Below are 18,296 nucleotides of genomic sequence, written 5' to 3' on the forward strand. Positions count from 1 at the left end.
GAATCAGGCCTTCATTGTCAAATTGCTGCAAAGAAACCACTACTTAAGGACACCAATAAGAAGAAGAGACTTGCTTGGGCCAAGAAATATGAGCAATGGACATTAGACCGGAGGAAATCTGTCCGTTGTTCTGATGAGTCCAAATGTTTGATTTTTGGTTCCAACCGCCGTGTCTTTGTGAGACGCAGAGTAGGTGAACGGATGATCTCTGCCTGTGTGGTTCCCACTGTGAATCATGGAGGAGGAGGTGTGGTGGTGTGGGGGGGCTTTGCTGGTGACACTATCCGTGATTTATTTAGAATTCAAGGCACACTTAACCAGCATGGCTAACACAGCATTCTGCAGCGATAAGCCATCCCATCTGGGTTGCGCTTAGTGGGACTATCATTTGTTTTTCAACTGGACAATGACCCTAACACACCTGCAGCCTGTAAGGGCTATTTGATCAAGAAGGAGAGTGTTGGAGTGCAAAGCTGTCATCAAGGCAATGGGTGGCTATTTTGAAGAATCTAAAATATAAAACATGTATTGATTTATTTAACACTTTTTTGGTTACTGCATGATTCCATATGTGTTATTTCAAGGTGTTGATGTCTTCACTATTATTCTACAATGTAGAAAATAGTACAAATAAAGAAAAACCCTTGAAGGAGTAGGTGTGTCCAAACTTTTGACTGGTACTGTGTATATATCATTATCAGAATTCATCCCACAGATTGCACATCAAAATCATCAAACAATTAGTTGGTACCTCCAAAACAGGCACCCATTCACATCCTTGGAAAAAAAGTCATCTCAAAACATTAAATGAAATCAAGGTATATGGCCCTTTAGCAGAGTCGGGCAGGGATACAGTTAGCAGGAGACATGAATATGTATAGTATACTCTATCATAACTGACTAGTAGTCTGTCTCCCCTGTGTTCCTTGTTCAGTTGAAGCTTGGTGGTTGTCTGCTTGGTAATGAATTGTTTATAGTGGCCTCACAGGTACTATATTCTCTACATTTTCATCTAGCAGAAATTGAAAAAATATTCACCCATTTGTTGAGCTATGTTAGTTTTTTTTCTTCCAGAATCATCATTCTGTTATTCTTTACACACTAGAGGCATTCTGAAGAGTAATGTATGTTTTCTGTCAGATTTGGGGAAACAAATCTTGTTAAATGTGAATAAATAAGTTATAACCCTGGAATAGCTCCACGATGTGACTGTCATTTTTGGGTTGATAGGTCTTTAATACGTCCATTACATTAAGTCACATCAGCCAACACAACCAGAGAGGACCTGACCTATTTCATCAGAAAACATGTGGGGCACAGACAGTAGCTTAGACCAAGAGACATCACACATACACACACATGAACACACTCAAGGCCCTTACAGGGAAATTACTAATTCTGGTCAGCGTTTCCCCATCGCAGCAAAAACCTGGTGGACAAAAACAAGGAGAAAGAGTGTGTATGTCATGTCGATTTTATGTAACTGTAAACATTAGCAAAATAAAGGGAGCGATACCACATTCACACAGGGAAAATGGACATCTAAATTGTAAACATTTCAAACACAGACCAACACATAGTATTGTCTCAGACTTCTTTTTGACCCTTTAGCAAATCAGGCTCTCACACTACAGAGATGGCTGCATCATCACCCCAACCTCAACCACACCACATGTATGCTTACGGACACCATCCTCACAGCCCCAGAACATAGAAAAACATAAACCAACGACCCCCAACTGTCCCCCACGACACATAAGCACACTCACACACATTCACCCACCACCAAGCATAAACGACGTACCCCTCCACACACTAACGCACACAGAACAAGTGTAGTCTGACTGATATTTTCACTGCCCCGACACATATAGAAGCATTAACTACACCCCTCCACACACACACACACACACACACACAACCCAAACACACATTACCCAAACAGAAACCTACATAGACAGACCCTGCCTGCCACCAATGCTGCACTTCACACATCGCTGCTCCACCTCAAAGTAAAGACTAAGATAAGCGCATGTCTCTTCATCTAATTATTGGGTGAGCGGGTGCTGTAACTCTGGTGATTGCGGGAAAGCCTTTTGTTGCATTATCAGACAACGTCCTGGGAGTCCACCCTGCCCTGGCACACAGGGTTCATCCAGCCCTATTCCTTCCTCTTCATCTTTTTCTTTATCTTCATTATCCTCCTCTGTCTCTCCCTGATGAAGGCCATGAGATGGCTGGATCCAGATGAGTGATATGGAGCCAGGCAGGGCCAAACTCAGGAGGCAAAATGGAAGGCAGAGCAGAACAAGGCCCAGACCGGAGGAGCCTAGAGAGGACCAGGCCATGTGGCATGGTGACTGGCTGGCTGGGGGGCCAAGCAGCCTGGTGAGGCAGTTGGCCTGGAGGGATGGTCAGCCTAGTTGGGCCAACATAGGGCCTGGCAGTTAGCAGCCTCTAGGGCTAGGGGGGAGGTGGCAGGGAGGAGGGGCACTCTTTTATGCATGTGGAAGTGACAGTATAAGCTTAATGTTTTTTCTTTTGGTTCCGTTTGCTAGGAATTCTCTTGATAGATTGATAGATCAATTGATAGATAGGTTGTTTTGATTGTTTAGTTTTTTGGTTACTTCAGTGTCCAGATATCCATGGTAGGAACATAAAGTGTCCTGATAGATAAAGAGAGAAATGGAGGGGAGATGTTAACCATACATTAAAGTGGATACACAAAAACAGTTCAGAAGGTTATTTTGAGTGCATCATTTACGCTTACAGTATGCTCTAGCTTCAAACTGACTAAGAATGTGAGTTTTATTGAGGGTGGTCATATGTGTGCGTACTGCGTATGCATTATGCAGCGAGTGAGTGAGCTATGTGGATCATAATGTTCTTTGAAACACCTCATGTCACCAGTCTCCTGTGTGGAAGAGAAACAGGTGAGGAGATGCTCTCACCTTGAACAGTAGGAGTAGGAGCACAGAGGTCAGTCAGTCTGAAGGATGCTCAGGGCAGGAACGATTGATCTCAAACCAGGAGTCTATACAGCTGAACAGAAAGAGGAAAAAACCCACCATCATCACATGAATGCACATAACTCTCTGGCCTTAGCTACAGTACATCGCTAAGGCCTAAATGTATTGCCCCACTGAGTATAATTAATCTAGTGGAGTCATTTCAGGCTGTGTGTAATCCTGTGAGCCTGTGTGCGTATTGTACAGTCAGGATCAGGAACTGAGCTCAGTCTGAAGGTGTGTCCTAAAATGGCACCCTATTTCCTGTGGCAACCTACTTTTGACCAGAGACCCCAATTGGCCCTAATCAAAAGTAGTTCACTATATCAGGGATAGGGTGCCATTTGAGTAGTCCCGCTGTCTCACCTTTTGTGATAGATGCAGAGGCACGGCAGTCTGGCGATGGTGTTTCCTTGCTGCAGCTCCTCCAGACAGATTACACACTCTCCGGCATCCCTGGCCAGCACGTCATCTGGAACACACACAAAAAAACACACCAGCAGACGCACACACAGGCAAGCAGGCACACACACACACAAACACACAAAAGAAAACACAAGACAACCGTGAGTGGCAATGACACATCATCAAATTGTACCTAATATGAAATAGCAAAGGCAGTGAGGCAGTGGCACATCAATATCAACAAAGAATCTGTAAATTACTATAGGCTTTACAACTACAGCAGCAATAGAACAGAAATACCAGAATAGAACAGAGAAAAAGACACACAGCTGGGGACTAGTCAGATGGAAGAGCATCTAGTCGGTGCGTCAGAAAGAGGTCTAGGCCTGATCTGGTTGCTGCTGTGTAAACAAACAGCAGGGGGCAGCATTGAACACAGTCTAGTCTGGATCAACAAATCAAAATCAAATCGCATTTTATGTCACATGCACCAAATACAACAGTGAAATGCTTACTTACAAGCCCTTAACCAACAATGCAGTTTAATCTTTTTTTTTTTAAATGCCTGAAAAAAAAGAATAAGAAATAAAATAAACAAATAATTAAAGAGCAGCAGTAAAATAACAATAGTGAGGCTATGTACAGGGGGTACCGGTACAGAGTCAATATGCGGGGGCATCGACTACTCGAGGTAATTGAGGTAATATGTACATGTAGGTAGAGTTATTAAAGTGACTATGCATAGATAATAACAGAGAGTAGCAGCAGCGTAAAAGAAAGGGGGTGGGGGCAATGCAATAGTCTGGGTAGCCATTTGATTAGATGTTCAGGAGTCTTAAGGCTTGGGGAAAGAAGCTGTTTAGAAGCCTCTTGGACCTAGACTTGGCGCTCCGGTACCACTTGCCATGCGGTAGCAGAGAGAACAGTCTATGACTAGGGTGGCTCGAGTCCAGGGTGGCTTGGCCCCAGTGATGTACTGGTGCAGCTGTAGAACCTTTTGAGGATCTGAGGACCCATGCCAAATCTTTTCAGACTCCTGAGGGGGGAATTAGTTTTGTTGTGCCCTCTTCACGACTGTCTTGGTGTGCTTGGACCATGGTAGGTTGTTGGTGATGTGGACACCAAGGAACTTGAAGCTCTCAACCTGCTCCACAGCAGCCCCGTCGAAAAGAATGGGGCCGTGCTGTGCAAACGGTTTCAACTGGGAAGCATGCGACAGGCTTAAGCCGGTAAAACCCTGCATCAGTCTTTAGTAGAATGACGCCAGAGAGGATGGATGACGTTTTACGTGCTCCTAACAAACTGTGTTATTTCTTCGTTTTTTTGCGATGTTTGTAACTTATTTTTTTATTTTGTACATAATGTTGCTGCTACTGTCTCTTATGACCGAAAATAACTTCTGGACATCAGAACAGCGATTATTCACCACGAACTGGAAGAAGCTTTTTCCTTTAACGAGTCCGACATGAAGGATATACTGCTTTCCCGGGAACAGGCCCAAATCCCCGTCATTTGTGTGAAGAGAAGACGGAGAAAAAGGGGGCAGAGGTCGGGCTGCATTCTGAAAATTTGTAGGCGAGCGAGTAAACCCCCACTGCCATCAGTTCTATTGGCCAACGTGCAATCATTGGAAAATAAAATCGATGACCTACGAGCAAGATTGAACTACCAACAGGACATTAAAAACTGTAATATCTTGTGTTTTACCGAGTTGTGGCTGAACGACGACATGAATAACATACAGCTGGCGGGTTACACACTGTATCGGCAGGATAGAACAGCAGCCTCTGGTAAGACAAGGGGTGGCGGTCTATGTATATTTGTAAACAACAGCTGGGGCACGATATCTAAGGAAGTCTCAAGGTTTTGCTCGCCTGAGGTAGAGTATCTCATGATAATCTGTAGGCCACACTATCTACCTAGAGAGTTTTCATCTGTATTTTTCGTAGCTGTCTACATACTACCACAGACCGATGCTGGCACTAAGACCGCACTCAATGAGCTGTATACAGCCATAAGCAAACAGGAAAACGCTCATCCAGAAGTGGCGCTCCTAGTGGCCGGGGACTTTAATGCAGGAAAACTTAAATCCGTTTTACCAAATTTCTACCAGCATGTTAAATGTGCAACCACAGGGGAAAAATATCTAGGCCACCTTTACTCCACACACAGAGATGCGTACAAATCTCTCCCTCACCCACCATTTGGCAAATCTGACCATAATTATATCCTCCTGATTCCTGCTTACAAGCAATAATTAAAGCAGGAAGCACCAGTGACTCGGTCAATTAAAAAAGTGGTCAGATGAAGCAGATGCTAAGCTACAGGACTGTTTGCTAACACAGACTGGAATATGTTCCGGGATTCTTCCGATGGCATTGATGAGTACACCACATCAGTCACTGGCTTCATCAATAAGTGCATCGATGACGTCGTCCCCACAGTGACTGTTCGTACATACCCCAACCAGAAGCCATGGATTACAGGGAACATCCTCACTGAGCTAAAGGGTAGAGCTGCCGCTTTCAAGGAGTGGGACTCTAACCCGAAAGCTTTTAAGAAATTCCTCTATACCCTCTGACGAACCATCAAACAGGCAAAGCATCAATACAGGACTAAGATTAAATCATAATACACCGACTCCGACGCTCGTCGGATGTGGCAGGGCTTGCAAACTATTACAGACTACAAAGGGAAGCACAGCCGAGAGCTGCCCAGTGACACGGGCCTACCAGACAAGCTAAATTACTTAAATTGCTGCATTGAGGCAAGTAACACTGAAACATGCATCAGCTGTTCCAGGCGACTGTGTGATCATGCTCTCCGCAGCCAATGTGAGTAAGACCTTTAAACAAGTCAACATTCAAAAGGCCGCAAGGCCAGACAGATTACCATGGCGTGTACTCAGAGCGTGCGCTGACCAACTGGCAAGTGTCTCCCTGACATTTTCAACCTCTTCCTGTCTGAATCTGTAATACCAACATGTTTCAAGCATACCACCATAGTCCCTGTGCCCAAGAACACTAAGGTACCCTGCCTAAATGACTACTGAACCATGCTTTGAAAGGCTGGTCATGGCTCACATCAACACCATTACACCAAAAATCCTAGACCCACTCCAATTTGCATACCGCCCTAACAGATCCACAGATGATGCAATCTCTATTGCACTCCACACTGCCCTTTCCCACCTGGACAAAAGGACCACCTATGTGAGAATGCTTTTCATTGACTACAGCTCAGCGTTCAACACCATAGTGCCCTCAAAACTCATCACTAAGCTAAGGACCCTGGGACTAAACACCTCCCTCTGCAACTGGATCCTGGACTCCTTGATTGGCCGCCCACAGATGGTAAGGGTAGGTAACAACACATCCACCACTCTAATTCTCAACACGGGGGCCCCTCAGGGGTGCGTGCTCAGTCCCCTCCTGTACCCCCTGTTCACTCATGACTGCACGGCCAGGCAAGACTCCAACACCATCCGTAAGTTTGCCGATGACACAACAGTGGTAGGCCTGATCACCGACAACGACGAGACAGCCCATAGAGAGGAGGTCGGAGACCTGGCCATGTAGTGCCAGGACAACAACCTCTCCCTCAACATGATCAAGACAAAGGAGATGATTGTGGACTACAGGAAAAGGAGGACCGAGCACGCCCCCATTCTCATAGATGGGGCTGTAGGGGAGCAGGTTGAGAGCTTCAAGTTCCTTGGTGTCTACAGCTGCACCATCGAGAGCATCCTGACTGGTTGCATCACTGCCTGGTATGGCAACTGCTCGGCCTCCGACTGCAAGGCACTACAGAGGGTAGTGCGAACGGACCATCCAGGACCTCTATACCAGGCGGTGTCAGAGGAAGGCCCTAAAAATTGTCAAAGATTCTAGCCACCCTAGTCATAGACTGTTCTCTCTGCTACCGCACGGCAAGCGGTACCGGAGTGCCAAGTCTAGGTCCAAGAGGCTTCTAAACAGCTTCTACCCCCAAGCCATAAGACTCCTGAACACCTAATCAAATGGCTACACAGACTATTTGCATTGCCCCCCTTTACACCGCTACTACTCTCTGTTGTTATCATCTATGCATAGTCACTTTAATAACTCTACCTACATGTACATATTACCTCAACTAACAAGTGCCCCCGCACATTAACTCTGTACCGGTACCCCCCTGTATATAGTCTTGCTATTATTATTTTGCTGCTGCTCTTTAATTACTTGTTACTTTTATTTCTTATTCTTATCTGTATTTTTTTTAACTGTGTTGTTGGTTCGGGGCTCGTAAGTAGGCATTTAACTGTAAGGTCTACACCTGTTGTATTCGGCGCATGTGACTAATAACATTTGATTTGATTTGATTTTGATCTATTATAACAATTTTTTTGTTTTTTTGTTTTGGTGTTTGTCAGGTTTTTTTTCGGCTATTCGCGCACACAATATTTTTTCTTGAGGCAAGGCGAAGTTCAGTAGCCGAAGTCTACGCCCCTTAGTCTGTGATTGATTAACAGTACTCTTAGTAGGAGTGGGAACTATGGATGGGATTCTTCAATGAAGTGTTGAGGCGAATAGTTTTTCACTTGAGAAATACTTCACCAACCATCCTAGTTTGATGTAAAATTTCACGACTAAGACTTCAACAAAACGTCAATTGAATTCAGATTTCTTGATTTATCTTAGAATAATTCTGACTATTTGAGGAAATGTTATTGGCTATGTGGTTGCTATAGTGTCTCAAGAGGGACAAACAGTAATATTGCTGCTTTTTTCTCATTTTTCAAGTGAAGTTATTTTAAGGGAGTATTTTGTATTTTTTATGGATCCCTATTAGTTCCTGCCAAGGCAGCAGCTACTGTTCCTGGGGTCCAGAAAAAATAATGCAGTCATACAATTTTAAAAACATTACACTACAACTCACAACAGATTTCACAACACATTAAGTATATACCCTCAGGCTACTACACTTTATTATGACAGACCTCTCCCTATCTTAGCTACTGTTGCATCAATATGTTTTGACCATGACAGTTTACCATTCAGGGTTACTCCAAGCAGTTTAGTCTCCTTATATTCTCCTACATTAATTTCACATTTCCACAAATGTCAAAGTGTTTCCTTTCAAATGGTATCAAGAATATGTATATCGTTGCTTCACATCCTGAGATAGAGGCAGTTAGATTTGGGTATGACATTTTAGGCGAAAATGGAAAAAAGGGTCCGATCCTTAAGTTAACTTTCTCAATTCCCACATTGTTCATAACAATATTTAGTTGAGGTTTAGGGTTTAGTGAAGGATTTGTCCCAAATACAACACTTTTTGTTTTTGAAATATTTAGGACTAACTTATTTCTTGCCACCCAATCTGAAACTAACTGCAGCTCTTTGTTAAGTGTTGCAGTGATTTTACTTGCTGTGGTAGCTGATGTGTATAGTGTTGAGTCATCAGGATACAGTACATAGACACACAGGCTTTACTCAGAGCCAGTGGCAGGTCATTAGTAAAGATTGAAAAAGTAAGGGGCCTAGACAGCTGCCCTGGGGAATGCCTGACTCTACCCGGATTATGTTGGAGAGGCTTCCATTAAAAAACACCCTCTGTGTTTTGTTAGACAGGTAACTCTCAATCCACAATATAGCAGGGAATGTAAAGCCATAACACAAGTTTTTCCAGCAGCAGATTATGATTGATAATGTCAAAAGCTGCACTGATGTCAAACAAAACAGCAAATTTTTATTATCAATTTTGCTCAGCTAATCATCAGTAATTTGTGTAAGTGCAGTACATGTTGAGTTCCCTTCCATATAAATGCTGAAAATCTGTTGTTAATTTGTTTACTGTGAAATAGCATTGTATCTGGTCAAACACAATTTTTTCTAAAAGTTTACTAAGTGTTGGTAACAGGCTGATTGGCTGGCTGTTTGAGCCAGTAAAGGGTGACTTTTGTTTCCCTCCAGGCCTGAGGGAAGATACTTTCCTGTAGGCTTAGATTGAAGAGATGGCAAATAGGAGTGGCAATACCGTCTGCTATCATCCTCAGTAATTTTCCATCCATGTTGTCAGACCCAGGTGGCTTGTCATTGTTGATAGACAACAATAATTATTTCACCTCTTCTACACTCACTTTACTGAATTCTAAATTACAATGCTTGTCTTTAATAATTTGGTCAGTTATGCATAGATGTTTAGAATTGGTTGTTGGAATGTCATGCCTACGTTTGCTAACCTTGCCAATTAAAAAATCATTAAAGTAGTTGGCAATATCAGTACATTTTGTGATGAATGAGCCATCTGATTCATGAATGATGGAGCTGAGTTAGTCTTTTTGCCCAAAACTTCATTTAAGGTGCTCCAAAGCTTTTTCTATCATTCTTTCTATAATTTATCTTTGTTTCATAGTACAGTCTCTTCTTCTTTTTATTCAGTTTAGTCACATGATTTCTCAATTTACAGTATGTTTGCCAGCCAGACTTTTGCCAATCCTTTTGCCTCAACCCTCTCAACCATACAATTTTTATTCCTCATCAATCCACGGGGATTTAACAGTTTTTACATTTTCTCAATGGGTGCATGTTTATTAGTAATTGGAATAAGCAATTTCATAAATGTGTCAAGTGCAGCATCTGATTGCTCTTCATTACACACCACAGACCAGCAAATATTATTTACACCTTCAACATAGGAATCACTAAAAAACTTATTGTATGACCTCTTGTGACCCGTTTCAGGAAACTAGGCGTATGTTGCGGGTCACTACTTCACATGAGCCATTTGAACGTAATATACTTTTTTAAATCAAAATGCATTTTTGGGGGCAGAAATGGCTTCTGGCACATATGAACTTTCATGTGCCTTAATAACAAACTTGTATGCCATCTGTAAATATGAATAAAATTGTTAAATTACGAGCCTAGTTGGTTTAGCCACAGAAAAAGGGAGCAACCTTCCCGCTAGCCATGATTGGCTGAGATAATGAGTGGGCTGGACATGCCAAGAGATGAATTCGGATTGGTCTGCCATATAGCACACTTCTGTCTATTTGAGCTGTTTAGTATGTGTAGGTGTAGGTAAAAAAAAAAATATTGCTTAGTAGAACTGCATAAGTGTTGCTCTCCACTTTCTGGAGAACTGAGCTTTGAAATCAGTGGAATTAGAGTATGATAGCTAATGAGATGGAGAAAACACCTGCCTCCGGATTATATCTTCAAATTAGGGCAACCATGGCATCCCTGACAGGGAGAAGCGTCCAACCATGATGTATACGAGAAAAATTGTCTAGCTAGCTACATTTTCAGATATTACACGTTTCTAATTTTGACAAAGTCGTTTTCATTTCAAGTTAAAGTGAACTGTTAGCTAGCCAGCTAACGTTAGCTGGCTGGCTCGCTAGCTAACGTTATGTGTATGATCTTATTATTCGTATCTCAGAGCCATTTGCTTGGCTAGTTATAGCCTAATGTTAGCTAGCTAACATTGAACCTGGTTGGTTAACTACCTGCAGATTCATGCAGGGTAGTAACATCATGAATTGAGATTATGGTTTATTGTTTACCTAGCTAGCTAGCTACATGTCTTAACAAAAGACTCCACTATGCAAGTAACCATTTTGGGTGTGTTCGTAAAGTCAGTCTGGCCATCTACTCTGATTTCAGAGCACTCTCGTCTGAATGTGCCAGAGCGCAGAATATGGCCGTACGGACAATATGACAGCACAGTTGCAGTCACCAACGCTCTGGATAACATAAAAACAGCCTAACCAGCTCTGCTATGGCGAGTAATGTTCAGTGAGCTGTTCTCTCATTTGTGTCTGGAAGTAGCTAGCAATTTAGCCAGTTAGCTTGGGTGCTTGTACAGAAAGCCCTGATCAACCCTTAAAGACATGGGTCGGCTAAAGCTTAAGAGGGTGTGAACGATGCTGAATGGGTGTAGACAAAGAAGAGCTCTCCAGTCGGTACCAAAACATTCAAAGGACATTTTCTGCAGCATTAGGAAAGATGTGATCAATACATGTGGATGATTTAATTCCTGTACTGTTTGTAAATACCCTGGTAGGTTGACTGATAACCTGAACCAGGTTGCAGGCACTGGTTACAGTTTGATGAAAGCCAGTCAATATTTAGGTCACCCAGAAAATATACCTCTCTGTTGATATCACATACATTATCAAGTATTTCACACATATCATCCAGATACGGACTATTAGCACTTGGTGATCTATAGCAGCTTCCCACTAAAATGAGCTTCAGGTGAGACAGGTGAACCTCTAGCCATATTACTTCAACAGCATTTGACATGAGATCCTCTCTAAGCTTTACAGGAACATGACTCTGAACATACACAGCAACACCTCCACTATTGGCATTCCTGTCTCTTCTGCAGATATTATAACCATATATTCCTACCATTGTATCATCAAAGGAATTATCTAAGTGGGTTTCAGAGATAGCCAGTATATGAATGTTATCGGTTACTAGCAAGTTATCGATTTCATGAATGAGGCTCCACATGTTAATGTGGGCTATTTTTTTAGGAATGACAGGGGCAATCAGGGGAGTTAGAGGGACATAAATTAGATTACTTACATTATGACTGCCAACGCCCCTCGGACAATGTACATTTGCAGCAGCACTATGACAACTCAGCGACACAATGGTAGGGATTATCTGAGCAGGTCTTGGGTCACAGATAAGTCATTGGCTGCATTCCAAACACTTAAAAGACACACCCTCTCCCCTCAGCCCTCAAATTAAGTAGGCACTTCTGATGACGTATCATGACGTCTGACGAGTTTACACTTGCAGGGCAAGGGGCGAGGGAGGAAGGAAGGAATTTTAAATGGACTGCCCTTGCCCGGAAATTCGTCCCTCGTTCGTCCCGCGACGATTGTTTTCAGCCACCGGTAGCTTGTGGGTGCTTTATATGTGCTACAGTCAATTATGATTGCATGTCTACTAATATTAACTATATAATTATTCATATACACCTACTGTATGATAGCTAGCAAAATAATTAGCTAACTAACGTTAGCCTGCCTAGCTGGAACTTCTGAAGAAGGAAAATGTTTTATTTCTACAATTTCCAAAAGATAACCAAACAAAAACATTACTTTTACTAGACGTGTTTGTGCCGTCATGTGTACTAGTAGCACAATTTCTAACTTATTTACATTTGTTTTTACTTACACGTGTATGTTGACTTCTCCATATTGACGTTGAGGTTTTAAGTCTTAGCGGATGTACAATCATCGCAAATTTAATTATGGGGCGTTTCAGTCCCCGAAGTGAACATAATTGTACACTCGCAAACTCGATTCAAAATGAGGGCTGAGGGGCTTACGTTGCGAACTTCTCTTGCTTGGCTAATCATTTGGACTGACGACAAAGATGGTGATGGGAAACCCGCAAATTTCATGTGAAACTACAATTCACATGAGGTGAAAACATGGTATTCTCCTCACATGGGTACTTTGTTGCTACCTGCCAACTTGATGTTTTTTAACTTTTTAATAACTGTTTAATCAAACTCTTTATTTTACACATTTACCAACGTCAAAAGTTATTTTTTTCCTCGCTCAACTTTTTTCATTCAACTTTTTCACCCCAGAGGCTTATATCTGGACATGGTTCTATAGGACCTCCGCCAGCCGAAGCTAAGTAGTAACATTAACATCGCTGTACTCGTAATATACAGGAAAACTATTGCCTCATGGTGAGGATAGCCGTGCTGCAAGCCTAGCTTCAGACGCAATCGTTAGGCAATGGTAATTTAAGTGTAGGAAAGAATGAAACAATGAATGAATGAAATAATTCCCCTCGCACAGTCCCCGCAGCCGGACTATTTTCTCATGGCTTCTGGAAGGAAATGCTGTCGGAATGCTCAACCAGTTCTCCCCATTAAGCAACGAGTCGGAGTCAGAGGCCGAGACTTCTCTGGTCTGTCCTCCACCCATTACAGGGTCTGAGTCGCCGAAGCCTCCCACCATTAGCTCTGACAAATTTAAAACCTGTCAATGGCGACTTCATTACCCTCAGTATTAGACTTAAAAATAATCATCCAGCGATCATACACTGTTTACGAGGGGGCAGGGCTGCCGACGTAAAGGCTAATCTGAGGAGGGTGCTGGCTAAGGCTAAAACCTGCGAGCGTAGAGAATATAGGGATATTGTTATCCATGTTCGCACCAACGATGTTCGGATGAAACAGTCAGAGGTCACCAAGCATAACATAGCTTCAGCGTGTAAATTAGCTAGAAAGATGTGTCGGCATCGAGTAATTGTCTCTGGCCCCCTCCCAGTTAGGGGGAGTGATGAGCTCTACAGCAGTCTCACAACTCAATCACTGGTTGAAAACTGTTTTCTAACCTTTCCAAAAGATAGAATTTGTAGAAAATTGGCCCTCTTTCTGGGACTCATCCACAAACAGGACCAAGCCTGGCCTGCTGAGGAGTGATGGACTCCATCCTAGCTGGAGGGGTGCTCTCATCTTATCTATCAACATAGACAGGGTGTCACGCCCTGACCTTAGAGATCCTTATTATTCTCTATGTTTGGTTAGGTCAGGGTGTGACTCTGGTGGGAAAGTCTATGTTTTCTATTTCTTTGTTTTTGGCCGAGTGTGGTTCCCAATCAGAGGCAGCTGTCTATCGTCTCTGATTGGGGATCATATATAAGTTGTCATTTTCCTTTTGGGTTTTGTGGGATCTTGTTTTCGTTTAGTGTCTATGCCTGACAGAACTGTTCGCTTTCGTTTTTTTGTCGTTGTTATTTTGTTTTGGTATCATCAATAAAAAGACGATGTACGCCTACCATGCTGCGCCTTGGTCCACTCTTCATTCTACAAACGAGAGCCGTTACACAGGGCTCTAACTCCTCTAGCTCCACAATGAGACAGAGTGCAGGCCAGGCAGCAGGCAACAGGCTGTCAGCCAGCCTGTCAGCTTAGTGGAGTCTGCCGCTAGCATAGTCAGTGTAGTCAGCTCAGCTATCTCCAATGAGACTGTGCCTCGTGTCTGTGCCTCGATCTAAATTTGGCAAAACTAAACATGGCGGTGTTAACTTTAGCAATCTCAGTGGAAAATAGACCTTCTCCATTCCTGTCATTATTGAAAGAGATTGTGATATTTCACATCTCAAAATGGATCCCTCACTTCCAAGGCAGTTATAGTCAATTAACTAATCACTGATCATAATCTTGATGTGATTGGCCTGACTGAAACATGGCTTTTAAAAACAAGCAGACTCGTAAATAGGCCTAACACCTCTGTAAATAATGTTCTGTTGTGTTTGTTCGCTAAGGGCTAGCACTACAGCTAATAGTAGATAAACAGTCTCAGGTATTTGATATTTGGTTTTTGCCATCAGGCTGGCACTACCGCTAACTATTAATAGGGCTAGGGTCCTTTTTTCAGAATTTCCACCTGACTGAGCCCAAAGTAAGCTGCCTGTTACTCAGGCCCAGAAGCCAGGATATGCATATAATTGGTATCATTGGATAGAAAACACTTTGAAGTTTGTAGAAATGTTAACATAATGTATGAGACTATAACACAATTGATATGGTAGCCGAAAATTCAAAGAAAAATCTAAAGGATTTTAATTTTTTTTAGATTCCATGCTCTTTCAATGGAAAGCTATGGGTCCTATGTAATTCCAGCTCCCAGATTGCAATTCCTATGGCTTCCAGGAGATGTCAACAGTCTTTGTTCAAGGTTTCAGGCTTGTTTCTTCCAAAACGAGAAAGAACTTTGAGTTTTGGTACCGGGAGTCACAGTTGGAAATCAGTCTGTAGGTGCACTTGCTAATTTTACTTTTCTATTGAACATACTTCTTTCCGTATGAAATATTAAAGTTTATTTATATTTTAGGGTACCTGAGGATTAAAGATAAATGTAGTTTGACTTGTTTTAACAAAGTTTAGCAGTAGCTTTTTGGATTCCTTTGTCTGCACGTTGAACAAGTGGATTACTGAAATCGATGGTGCCAACTAAACAGACTTTTTGGGATATAAAGAAAGATTTTATCTAACAAAACGACCATGCATGTTGAAGCTGGGACCCTTGGGATTGCAAACAGAGGAGGATTTTCAAAAAGTAAGTGATTATTTCATCGCTATTTGTGATTTATAAAGCCTGTGCTGGTTGTAAAATATGTTGATGTGGGGCGCCATCCTCAAACAATTGCATAGTATGCTTTCGCTGTAAAGCCTACTGTAAATCGGACAATACAGTTCGATTAACAAAGATTTAAGCTTTTAACCGATATAAGATACTTGTATGTTCATAAATGTTTAATATTACGATTATTTATTTGAATTGCGCGCCCTCCAATTTCACCGGATGTTGTCGACAGGTGTCCCGCTGACGGGACGCCTGAAGAATTTACTGTGACAAATGAGGCCTCTCCTCCAGGTTACATGAGTGACCATATCCCCCATGCATCCCGCAAAGGCGGAGGTGTAGCTAACATTTACGACAGCAAATTTCAATTTACAACAAATCAAATTTCTGCGTTTTCATCTTTTGAGCTTCTAGTCATGAAGTCTATGCAGCCTACTCAATCACTTTTTATAGCTACCGTTTACAGGCCTCCTGGGCCATTTACAGCATTTCTCACTGTTCCCTGAATGGCAGATATTCCAATTTTTGGTGACTTTAATACTCACACGGAAAAGTCCACAGACCCACTCCAAAAGGCTTCGGAGCCATCATCTACTCAGTTGGTTTTGTCCAACATGTCTCCGGACCTACTCACTGCCACAGTCATACTCTGTACCTAGTTTTGTCCCGTAGAATAAATATTGTGGCTCTTAATGTTTTTCCTCATAATCCTGGACTATCGGACCACCATTTTATTACATTTGCAATCCCAACATATAATCTGCTCAGACCCCAACCAAGGATCATCAAAAGCTGTGCTATAAAATCTCTGACAACCCAAAGATTCCTAGATGCCCTTCCAGACTCCCTCCGCCTACCCAAGGACGTCGGAGTACAAAAATCGGTTAACCACCAAACTGAGAAACTAAATTTAACCTTGCGTAATACCCTAGATGCAGTCGCACCCCTAAAAACAAAAAACATTTGTCACAAGAAACTAGCTCCCTGGTATACAGAAAATAGCCGAGCCTTGAAGCAAGCTTCCAGGAAATTGGAACGGAAATGGCGCTCCACCAAAATGGAAGTCTTCCGACTAGCTTGGAAAGACAGTACCATGCAATATCGAAGAGCCCTCACTGCTGCTCGATCGTCCTATTTTTCCAAATTAATTGGGGAGAATAAGAACAATCCAAAATGTATTTTTGATGCTGTCGCAAAGCTAACTAAAAAGCAGAACTACCCAAGAGAGGATGGCTTTCACTTCAGCAGTGATGAATTCATGAACTTCTTTGACGAAAAGATCATGATCATTAGAAAGCAAATTACAGACTCCTCTTTGAATCTGCGTATTTCTCCATAGCTCAGTTGTCCAGAGTCTGCACAATACTGCCAGGACCTAGGATCAATGGACACACTCAAGTTTTTAAAATCCTATATCTCTTGACACATTCATGAAAATAGTCATGGCCCCTAAACCTTCAAGCTGCATACTGGACCCTATTCCAACTAAACTACTGAAAGAGCTACTTCCTGTGCTTGGCCCTCCTATTTTGAACATAATTAACGGCTCCCAATCCACTGGATGTGTACCAAATTCACTAAAAGTGAAGGTAATGGGCCTCCCGGGTGGTGCAGTGGTCTAGGGCACTAAGCTGTGCCACCAGAGACTCTGGGATCGAGCCCAGGCTCTGTCGCAGCCGGCCGCGACCGGGAGGTCCATGGGGCGACGCACAATTTGTCTAGCGTCGTCCGGGTTAGGGAGGGTTTGACCGGTAGGGATATCCTTGTCTCATCGCGCACTAGCGACTCCTGTGGCGGGCCGGGCGCAGTGCACGCTGACCAGGTCGCTAGGTGCACGGTGTTTCCTCCGACACATTGGTGCGGCTGGCTTCCAGGTTGTATGCACTCTGTGTTAAGAAGCAGTGTGGCTTGGTTGGGTTGTGTTTCGGAGGACGCATGGCTCTCGACCTTCGTCTCTCCCGAGCCCGTACGAGAGTTGTAGCGATGAGACAAGACAGTAAATACTAACAATTGGATACCATGAAATTGGGGAGAAAAGGGGGGGAAAGTTGCAGTAATAAAGCCTCTTGAAAGTAAAGCATTGCAGTAGTTTAGATCTTATCTGTCGGAAAGATATCAGTTTGTCTCTGTGGACGGTTTGTCCTCTGACAAATCAATTGTAAGTTTTGGTGTTCCTCAAGGTTCCGTTTTAGGACCACTATTGTTTTCACTATATATTTGACCTCTTGGTGATTTCATTCTGAAACATAATGTTAGCTTTCACTGCTATGCAGACAATACACAGCTGTACATTTCGATGAAACATGGTGAAGCCCCAAATTTGCCCTCCCTGGAAGCCTGTGTTTCAGACATAAGGAAGTGGATGGCGGCAATTTTTTTACCTTTAAACTCGAAAAAAACAGAGATGCTAGTTCTAGGTCCCAAGAAACAAAGAGATGTTCTGTTCGATCTGAAAATTAATCAAGATGGTTGTACAGTCGTCTCAAATAAAACTGTGAAGGACCTTGGCGTTACTCTGGACTTTGATCTCTCTTTTGACGAATATATCAAGAATATTTCAAAGACAGCAAAGACATTACAAAAATCTGAAACTTTTTGTCCAAAAATAATGCAGAAAAGCTAATCCATGCTTTTGTCACTTCTAGATTAGACTACTGCAATGCTTTACTTTCTGGCTACCCGGATAAAGCACTAAATAAACTTCAGTTAGCAGTAAGTTTCAGTAAGCACGGCTACTATAACCCCAAAATGTGATCATATTACTCCAGTGC

General features: G+C 42.6%; 1 protein-coding gene across 1 annotated transcript in view; it reads right to left on the reverse strand.

The window, feature by feature from the left end:
* Positions 1 to 1,456: 1,456 nt before the first annotated feature.
* The window catches only part of LOC139539783 (E3 ubiquitin-protein ligase znrf1-like), a 47,695-nt gene continuing 30,855 nt past the window's right edge, over positions 1,457 to 18,296 (reverse strand). Inside the window, exons 3-5 of the mRNA XM_071343068.1 lie at positions 3,375 to 3,480; positions 2,952 to 3,042; positions 1,457 to 2,666 (exon numbers count right to left, since the gene is read on the reverse strand). Coding sequence (XP_071199169.1) covers positions 2,985 to 3,042; positions 3,375 to 3,480 — 164 coding nt within the window. The 3' untranslated portion in view covers positions 1,457 to 2,666; positions 2,952 to 2,984. The remainder of the gene's footprint in view (positions 2,667 to 2,951; positions 3,043 to 3,374; positions 3,481 to 18,296) is intronic.

Source organism: Salvelinus alpinus, chromosome 15 (assembly GCF_045679555.1).
Source record: "Salvelinus alpinus chromosome 15, SLU_Salpinus.1, whole genome shotgun sequence".
NCBI classification, from domain to species: Eukaryota; Metazoa; Chordata; class Actinopteri; order Salmoniformes; family Salmonidae; genus Salvelinus; species Salvelinus alpinus.